The following is a 10,592-nucleotide window of genomic DNA, read 5'->3' as shown; positions in this document are numbered from 1 at the left end:
GACTGTGTCTGCAGCTGATGCCAGCACGGCGTCTTGTCTGCAGGTCAGGAGCTGGTGTAGGCTGCAGCGATGTGCTGTAGGTGCAGGATGGTTTGGATTGGAGGGAAGGAGGAGGGAGAGACTGCTACCGTGACTGCTGCCAGCAGCACTAGGCTGCTTGGGCCACCCAGGATCTGCGGGGCAGAAGTAGCTATGGGGAGGAGTCACAGGGCAGCCCCAGTGTGGGCTCTGGGTGGCTGCAGCCAGAAGGGTCTAAGCCATGGTGAGTGTACCTGCTGCCAGGTCCTGTTTTTTCCCAACATCCAGCACAGGCCACCACCACTCACTGTGGGCAGAGCTGCCTCCCTCTGTGTTTCTTTCTCTCCCTCCCCCCACAACCAAAAGGTCCACCACCTACAGCACATCCCCACAGTTTACATCAGCTCCCAGCTTGCACGCCAATGCAGCACTGGGCAGCTGCTGGCATTGCTGTGGATGCAGCCAGCAGGTTCCCATTTGGGATTGGGGCATCTGCCTGAGCTCCTCCTTGGGGTACAAACGGCAGCCCAGAGGCAGTACTGGTGGTAGTGAAGGCCCCAGCTGAGCAGCCCCTGCTGAAGTTGCTGCCTGTGCCCATGCCAGCTCCCCACCTGCACATGGCCCTATCCCACACAGGGAGGTTTGGTGAGCTGTTGTGGGGGGGAAGGGGTATTGACCTAGCCCGCGACAGCTCCCCAAAACTCCCAAAGTGGCCCATGGGCCCAAATAATTGTTCACCCTTGAATTAGTATGATCATAATTAATGACTGTTGCTTGGTTAATTAAACCAATCTTGAATATTTGTCTCCAGCTTTCCCAATGGAGTTCTGATGCCTTAAAAATATTGATAATCCTAAAACATATTGAAATAAAAGGGAATGTTGTTCCTGAAGTGTACTGTGTTAAACATCACTAAAGAATGATGTCACTATTGTCCAAATTAAATGAAGTCCCATCTATTTAAAGGTTTCTTGTGGCCACCTGTCACTTAGCAGCTTCCAGCTAAAACTAATAGCAATAGGAATATCCCTATACTTCCTGGAGTCCTTGTCACTTCTCTCCTTTCAATATTCTGCTTAGGGTTTATATTTCTGGTGCTGGCTAAGTGCCTGTGATCACCTTCACAAAAGAGAAAGACAAAAGAAAGAGAGACAGTCTATGTAAAAATATTAGTCCTTTAACTGCTAGAATACAGCCAACAAAGCATTGTGATACTATCTGCCCAGCAGATGGCAGGGATATATTCCCCATGACAACTGGAAAAAAAAAAGAAAAAAGAAATGGAAACTTCTAACAACAACATCTGTTGAAACCCCAGTTCTTTCATGTTTGATGTTTAGTGTCATGTGGTCAGGAGAAGTTCAATTTTGATACTAGCAGTGTTGAAAGAGCCTAAAAAGAAGTTTAAATATTCTGAGACCCCTGTACAGATAAAAGAACGATGGCATCTTTAACCTTTAATTTATGTGGTAACTTCAAACAAGTGTAGTCCCATTCCTAAAGCTAATGACTAAATACAAAAAATGCACCTGTTGAAAATCTACAGACAGAAAAATATTGTGAGGATTGTGTTGCATTCTGTGTGACCAAGTTGAAGGTGAGTGTCAGATGGAGGAAAAGAACACTAACCTTTAGAGGAGCGGAAGTGCTTGCTGGGTGCTGTGAAGCCTCTTGTCCCGTGCACATTAACGGCTGCCACTCGAAACTGGTACCACCTGCTGGGTCTTATGTCAGACAGTTGTACTCTCTCATCTGTAGTCTGGTGGGGAAAATGTCACAACACACTGACTCCTTTTATTCTGAATTGTTAGTCTCCCTATTTTATGGCTGTTCATATTACACTCTGTTTATTCAGATGCATTTTCTAGATTGGGATATTGATAAAATATCCAGAAAGTGTTGGTGAGCTTAGTGCAAACTATCTCTTGCTACTCTTTTCACTCATCTTCTATACTGAAGCTCTTAGCAATGAGTTTCAACCATGCTCAACTGCAAAATAAATCAATTCCAACTGCATTGTCAAGTGGAACATCTCTCAGAAAGTCAACTTAAAGGCTAGATTCACAAAAGGATGTAGACATCACAATGTTTAACAAGGTCTAAATTTTAGGTGCCTTACTGACTCGTGGAATCTACACGCTCCTATAGACAAGCAAGGAGACTGCTCCAACATGCTGGAAATCCAGCGTGTTGAAGCAGAATCAATTAATCGAATCTCCTGGACCGCATCACATGTATCAGCATCCCCATGCGTCCCCATGCCGAAAAAATGGTGGTGATGTGCTTTGAAATAAAACACGTTTGATGAGTTTAAGTTCAAAGTGCCCTGCCGCCATTTTTTCTGTTATGAGATGCTCAGGGATGCTGATACATGTGATACGTGGGCGCTTTTAATTAGTGCAGCTCGCTAATTAAAGCACCCAGTGCCATGTCCGAGAGCATGTGTAAAAATGCCCTAAAGGTCCAAGTTAGGTGTCTAGCCTGTCTATACAATGCCTGGAGAAGAGCTGCACACCTAAGAATGGTATCCACAACAGCCTGGAGATGCCCTTTAATCAAATCTCTAGGACATGTTAAGGAAAAGGTACATCCTAAAGCCCATCCCTGTTTAGGACACATATCCCTTACTTTAGGGTTCAGGGAGGTATAGATCTCCAAATCTCAATATTACAACATTGGACCATCTTTTGGAGTTAGGCACCTATAACATTCCTTCTACATAAAGGATCATTTTTATGGATAAAAAGATGACATTTTATTGAATAGGCTGTGGTTACAGAATTCATCCAGGCTGTGGGTGACCAGCTTTAATTCCTTCCTGAAGAGACATGAGCAAGCATCTCCAACATTTCATGAAAATGATCTAACTACCAAGATTTAGAGTATTCTGGGGTTGAGGAATGCTGTGGTCCCCTGCCACGCTGTACATTGAACAATTATTGCACCAGGGAAATGTAAGCCTAAGTCTACAATGTTTAGGAACTGGTGGAAGGCTGGATTCCCTATACCAATAACAATTTATGTATTTTATATTAAATAGTCATTGGAGCAAGGACTGGAGCCCAGATAAGTATCCTAACCAATACGGATGCATTCACGTGCATACTCTCCCTTGCCCAATTAAATGTATGTTAATCTGTGCAAAGGGAAAAAGGCTCTGTGGGAGTTATCTATCAGTGCTCCCCAGATACAGTTGTCCTCTACCCTTCTTAGGAGGAGAATCTTAATAGATTGATGGATTATAAAGTTAGAGGGACCATTGTGATCATCCTAGTCTGATCTGTTGCATAACTCAGATAATGGACTCTTCATGAATAAATTTGTTTAACCTAAAGTATATCTTTTAGTTAAAAAAAAAAAAATCCAATCTTAATTTTAAAATTCACTACATCCCTGAATAATTGTTCCAATGGTCAGTTAACATCACTCCTAAACATTTATTCTTCATTTCAAGTCTGAATCTATCTAGCTTCAGCTTCTGGCCATTGGATTAAGTTATACCTTTCTCTGCTTAACTGAACAGCCACCCATTATCAACATTTTCTTCTCTGTGTAGCTACTTCTAGACTGTAATGAAGTTATCCTTAACCTTCTCTTTTAGAAAATAAATATATTCATATCCAGTCTTTGAATCAAAGGCACATTTCCTTGTTCTTCTGATATTTTTGTGACTGTTCTGTAAACCCTTCCAGTTTTTCTACATCTTCCTTGACCTGTCAACACCAGAACTGGACACAATATTGCAGCACCAAATAAAGAAAAAATAACAACTTTCTGTTCCTTTGCATTCTTCTCTGATTTAAACACCAAAGGATCATACTACTTCTTGTGGCCAAAGTCCAGATCCTGCTGGATGAGTAGCCCATCCTCATCATTACCTAGCACTACCTCAGTCTTTGTGTCATGAACAATTTTTATCAGTGACAGTTTTGTTGTTGTTGTTGTTGTGCCCCTAATAAAATGGTTTAACAACATAAAATGAGAATCAATCTTGGGAGAACTGCACTAGAAATAAGTGCTCGATGACAATTCTGTATTTACAATCATATCTTGAGACCTATCAGTTTCCCATCTATTTAGCAACATGGTTGATTGTAGAATTTATTTTTTATAAACAAAAAAGTTTAAAAAACCCTCATAGAAATCTCAAATTTTACATTTACCTCATAGTCACTTTCAACCAAACTTGCAATCTAATTAAAAGCATTAAAAAAGGCAACCCTTTGTTTTGACAAGATGTGTTTTCCCTAACTCAAAAAAACCCCTATCTTCCCAGTATCGAATCCAGTGCTTACTTGCTGTGAAATGTGTAAGCCAAAGGCTCCCAGAAGAATGCAAAATGTTATTGTTTGCGCTGTACCTCTTCTACCCCACATAAGATTCAAGTGAGCCAGCTCAGCTGCACACTGCCCTGTCACCTGCGACTCCCCAGACCTAGCCAGCCAGTCAGAACTTTTGGAAGATGCTGTCTAGCCAAACAAAGTATTGTTAGATAAATAAAGTTTTCAGGTGCTGCCCATTTTGAAGTCTGCTGACAAGTGAAGGGCAAATATATATTAGGATATTTGATGTCTGAGGGAGAGTATCTTTTTTCTTCTCTTGCATTATCTGTTTCAATGTATCTCCAGATCAACCCAACTACTGCTGTCAGCTCTCCTCCCAGTTGGATATACACATTTAGGATTCCTGTATATATGACTACTACAACTCATGTAGAGACTACAGATCTCTCCCTTCATTGTCTGCTTCTACATCTTCTGCTTGCTGTGATCTACCTCTTTATTACGTGTAGAGGGACTGAATAATTCCAGTCAAATAAGTCCCCTGTGGAGCTAGAGCATACTTGAGCCATTCTTTAATATTACCTTCATTTTATAGAACCCAAATGTGTGCTAGATATTTTACAGGAGAGAGAGAAAGTGCTTGTATACCGGATATATATACAAGATACAGAAAAACCCAAAGGGCTTATAATCTAAATATGAGACATGACACAGTGAATGGGTGTAAAACAGTAGGGAGAAAAGGGATACAGCACATAAAAATCATTTGGACTCTGGTGCAAGTAAAACCATAATCTGGACCAATATCTCCAGACACTAGAAAGTAGTGACAACTATGTTTATTTATGCAAATTTTGTCTGATTGAGTTTCATAATCATAAGGCAGGCATAATACAAACAGGCATCACAGGAAATTCCTGAAGTAGCAATGACAATGTCTCTTAGTCCTGATTCATATCCATCTTGCTATTCCAAAGCAGGATTGTTTTGTAAAAGAATATTCATTGAGCCAGGTCTGGTTCATGATTCTGAGATAAGGACAAATTAAATCTAAATTCAGGCTGCCAAACTCCTTTTAATTTTAAATCTAGTCACCGGCCTACATCCATTGCCATTTGTTTCGTTGGCAAAATACCTCTTAACCTCACTGTTGTGAGTTATATGTAACTGGGGCTACAACTGGAGAGGAACAAGCTGGAACACTAACCTATTGCACCTCTCCTATGATCCTAGATATGGTTAGAACATTTCTCTGGAGTACAGAAGACTAAGGAGATTTGAAAACAAACTTCAAATACCGGAAAAGCAGCTATAAAGAGGATAGAGACAGGCTATTATCTATAGCCACAGGAGGCAGGACTGGAGACAATGGTCTCAAATTGCAGCAGAGGAAATTTAGGTTGGACATTAGGAGGAACTTTCATTCTATGAGGATTATTAAGCACTGGAAAACATTACTCAGAGAGGTTGTGGAATCTCCATCCCTGGAAATTTTCAAGACCAGCTTGGACAGACACTTCACTGGGATGATTTAGACAGGAATGATCCTGCTTTGAGCTGGGGATTGGACTAGATGACCTTGTGAGGTCCCTTTCATCCCTACTTTTCTATGATTCCATATGTAAAATGATGTTAATATTAAAATGAATATTTTTAAGAAAACTAAAGAGAAAATGGTTAGAATTATTACTTGTTTGACTGGATTATTCTTTTATTTAACAGAGGAACTTTCTGAAATTGGCCTTACAAGGCACAGACATAGGCAAAGAAGTCAGCTGAAAGTTACTTTTAAATGTATTTGAAGAAAAACCACTAGCATAAACTACTCTGAATCAAAATCATTAAGTAAATTGTCCATCCTAGGCCATATAAAATCAAAGAAAATCAAGGGAGCCCACTGAAATCAAGGGAAAGACTTCTATTAGTATAATTGGGCATTGGACAAAACCTTTTAAGCATAGCCCTGACCTAGGGGAGAGTTGCTACACTGTCCCAAAATAATTTTGAGCTTTTACTGAGAATACAAAAACTTCCCTCCCCTGCACCCTCCTCCCCCTCCCCCCATTACAATTATTTCCTACTTTGGCAACTGCCCATTTCTACTGGCCAGAAAGTCCTAGCCATAGTCCCCATCTACTCCCTCATTCAGTCTCAGCAACGAGCATCTGGCACACTGCCTTCATGTTCCTCTCCACTCTAGGAGCTATGGGCTGGATTCTAAAATGGGCTCTGACACCACGATGTTCAGTACGTAGCATAACACCAACCTTCAAATCACTTGGACTTGGATGGAATTCAGAGCCCAGAGTTAAGCACCTAGATTCCTTGTACAGTGAATGGGGATAGCTGGACATCTAAGAATGGGATTCAAAACAGGCGACATGTTAAGTAGAGAAGCATTTGGAATTAGCCAATAGGAATCTTAAATTCCAGCCCTTTCCAGGGATTAGGCACTTCTGTTTGCTTGGAAATCTCTCCTAAATTTAGGCATTTAAGCCCTTCTTTTCAAAAGGAGAGCATCCTGATTCTTTTAACACACAACTGAAGAAGGAATCCCCTTGATACAATAGAGCACTCAACACAGGACATGGGAGACCAAGGTTCAATCCTGCCCTTTGGACGTGAGGATTCAAACCTTATTCTTCTCAATTCATTGAATAGTATGCACTGTTTAATGATGGGGGCACTGTATCTACCACCCCTGTGGAATCTGTAACTCAAGATTTACTGGGTCAGAAGCAGAGAGCAAAAATGTGCATTCACAGGAGAAAGGACTACTCATACATGTTTTCTGATACCTATTTTATGTAAAATGTATTAGCAGTCTTTAGAAGAATGGCTGGAACCCTGGATTCTTTTGCCCTCAAGTGAGTTCCTTTACCTGGGAAACATTCCCTCTTGTTCTCTTGAATATTTCATGGTTTGCTTATTTTTTGTTTTTTTGCATAGTGAAACAGCCTCAAAAGTAAGTGCCTTCTGTCTTCAAGGAAGCAGGAGATGTAAATTTAAGAATCTCAGGCAGATGAAATTTGGTCAGTTCCCTAATCACTAATCTAATATACAGGGAGACTACGGCTACAGTATTTGCATGTGGAACACAATGCATGTGGAATACTGATGCCCTGGCCTAATAGACAGAGATAGATACAGCACTGTTTATTCACATGGTCTTGTTGAGCCTTAGACATGAGAAGGCACTGTCAAGACTGAGACACTTCTAGGCACTACCCAAAGCAAATTTTCAGACATTTGAGAAACCTTATAATCAAAAACCTGCCATGCCTATGGAGTTTAACAGCTGTTCAGCCCTGGAGTGTCCTAAACATAGGCTTTCAGGATCACGTTTTTGGACTGTGATAGAGTATGGGAATCAAAACCCTGATTTAGATCTGACACCATGATCCAAATAGTTCTAACCCAGTGTTATTAGGATTTGTCATTCTTTGTGTGATTGTATTTAAGCCAGCAATGATCTAATTGGCAATGGATACTGCTGTGATGGCCCTTATTTTTTTTAATGAATAAACAAGCTAATCAGAAAATGTAAAGCTCATTTATACTCTTATGGATACAATAACAGCCATTCACCTCATTGGAAGTGAGTTTTCCTATCTAGCATCAGGATAGTTAAATTAATTGAATATGAAAAATAACACATCCTAATAAAAGCAAGGGGACTCAGAGGCAATGTGTCATCACACACTTGATTCATTTTTTTTTACAACTGGATGTTTAAAAATATGGTATCATGCAAGAACGAAAGTCAGTTTTGAAACTCAGTGGTATAATTGCTTAACATAAGCTTTTTATGACACAGTGTCTTATATCTATTGAGGGTAATTGATCCCTCAGAGTCATTTTACCAATCAATCCACTAAAATGAAATCACATACATTTTTCACAGCATATGTTATGTAAAATCATAGTGAGGTGGTTTGACTAGGAGAAGGTATATTTACCAAAGTTCAGAAAATAAAGTTCCTCCATTAATCCAATGATCAATTTTTATATCTTAAATCATGTTATATTACTTAGATTTAAATAAATAAACACACACACACACACACACACACACACACACACACACACTTATTTATTTATTTCAGCATTAAATACAGTGCCTGCCAATAGCATCCTAGACTTTCATTTTAAATTTTTTAAATTATTACCACATAAAACAGTATACAAAACTGATAAATCACACTGAGTTCAAAATTCATTTTCCCACAAGAAAATGGGGACTGCATACAAGAGAAGATAAATATAAACATTTCATTTTTGTGTTTCATATAACAGGCTAGAGCAAATTTTGGAAATTACAAACCCAAGCAAAATATATATTCATATCCTGAGAATGTCTTGTTTACTCTTGGATCACGGAGCTAGGGGAATTGTGAGGGGAGGGGAGAGGGGTACAGCAGACAACGGGCAGTGAATTGGGAATTACTGAGAATGACTAATTGGGAATTATTGTGAAATTGTTCACGATAAAATAGAAGCAATTACCACATACAATTTCCTGCAATGAAGACATATGCAGAGTCCATATCCTTGACTATGGCTTTACTGACCCTTCATATGCACTGAGCATACACCCTAGCTTCATAACGTTTAAGCTTTAAATAGGGCACAGCAAGGATAAATACAACCTTACTGGACTAGATGGTATGCCAGGCAGTAAGAGATAAGAGGAATATAAATTATGTGGTGCAAAGCTCCTCTTAACTCAAGATGTTCCCCTGCTTCTCCCCATGGAACTGACTGGGCCTTCATTTTTATCCTGTTTGTATCTGAGCTTTACCTTGATCAGTTTCCTGAGCTGCCCATGTCACTGCTGGGGCTTAATGCTCCATAAAATCTTGTCTTCCTTTGTTGTTTGGGGCCTATAAAGTCCATCAGGTTTTTCAGGGTCTCAATATAATTTCCCAATTTTATAGATAAAGTAAGCCTAGAGATTCTTCATATTCATTTCAAACAGGGCTGGCTATCCAACCTCCTCTTTAATATGGCAAAAAAAACAAATCCAAACAAACCCAAAAACCTGTGTTTACTTTCGAACCAAATTTTTTTACTTCCATTGTTGCTATCTAATAAGGGATGTGGATATGGACGTCATGTCTCAGAGAGACTGGTCCATATGCCAGATAACTTACCCTAGCTATTAATTAATTACCTCCCTAATTCAAGTTACATTGTTTTTTTCCTTGTGTAAGGAGCGCCTGACTTGGCTCAAACTGGTTTATGCAATGTCTGTTTCAGACTCCTTGCTGGTTTAAAACAAACCAGACGACCCCAGCATCCTGGCATGCTCTCTGGGCTAGAGGAAGATCTCTGCTCCAGCTGCAGGGCTGCCCCCATCCCTCTGCTCTCTAGCTGGAACAGGGACAGCCTTAGCAGAGACACTGGCGGGCATGGCCCCATTAAGGCAAAGTGGGCAGGGAGGGGGTTAATTCTTCCCTCCTTCCCTCTTCCCCCATCTCAGCTGTAGTCAGCCTGCCTGCTGGGAAGCAGAGGGGAGGGGGCTGCAGCACTGGAGCTGGCAGACCCTGGTCCCTGGAGCTGGCAGACCCTGGCTGCAGGGAAGGGATGAAGGGAGGAATTAACTCTTCTCACTGCCCCCTTCCAGCAGGATGGGGTCTGAGGAGGGGCAGGCTGAAGTGCTCTGGGTCAGGATACAGAGGGGTCGTGGGGAAAGGGACTTAATGGTGGGGGTCTACTACAGACCTCCCAACCAAGGGGAAGAGCTGGACCACAAATTCTTGGGTCAGCTTGCGGAGGCACTTAAGGCAAGGGATGTAACTGTCATGGGTGATCTAAATTACCCGGACATCTGCTGGGAGGAGCAGTCAGTTAGGTCTGACCGCTCATGAAAGTTCCTTGCCAAAATACAGGACCTCCACTTAACCCAGGAGGTGCACAGTCCCACCAGGAGGAATGCCCTGCTGGACCTGGTCCTGGCCACAGGCGACGACCTGGTGAGGGGACTCCAGGTCCTCGACCACCTAGGTGATAACGATCATCACTTGCTGGAATTCACCATCCAGTGCAAGGTGTCAAAGGCCTGCAGCAAGGCAGTAGCCCTTGACTTCAAGAGGGCCAACTTCACTGAGTTGAGATTAGTGGGAGAGGCACTGGGGTCCTGGAGAGTAGGGGAACTGGGTGCCCAAGATGAGTGGTCATTCCTTAAGGAGACGATACTCGGAGCCCAAGGGGTGACAATCCCAATGAGAAGCAAAGGGGGAAAGAGAGCCCAAAAGCCCCCCCGGCTCACCAAGGGCATTTGGGAATGCC

The 10,592-nt window shown here is 41.5% G+C and overlaps 1 protein-coding gene across 1 annotated transcript in view; it reads right to left on the bottom strand.

Moving 5' to 3' along the window:
• The window catches only part of ANOS1 (anosmin 1), a gene marked incomplete at its 5' end in the record, with an annotated part of 214,153 nt that overhangs the window by 82,263 nt on the left and 121,298 nt on the right, over nt 1–10,592 (bottom strand). The window contains one exon of the mRNA XM_025209259.1: nt 1,648–1,777. Coding sequence (XP_025065044.1) covers nt 1,648–1,777 — 130 coding nt within the window. The remainder of the gene's footprint in view (nt 1–1,647; nt 1,778–10,592) is intronic.

This window comes from Alligator sinensis, unplaced genomic scaffold (assembly GCF_000455745.1).
Source record: "Alligator sinensis unplaced genomic scaffold, ASM45574v1 scaffold312_2, whole genome shotgun sequence".
Taxonomy (NCBI): domain Eukaryota; kingdom Metazoa; phylum Chordata; order Crocodylia; family Alligatoridae; genus Alligator; species Alligator sinensis.
The sequence above is the reverse complement of the archived record's forward strand: the minus strand, read 5'-3'. Positions and strand labels throughout refer to the sequence as shown.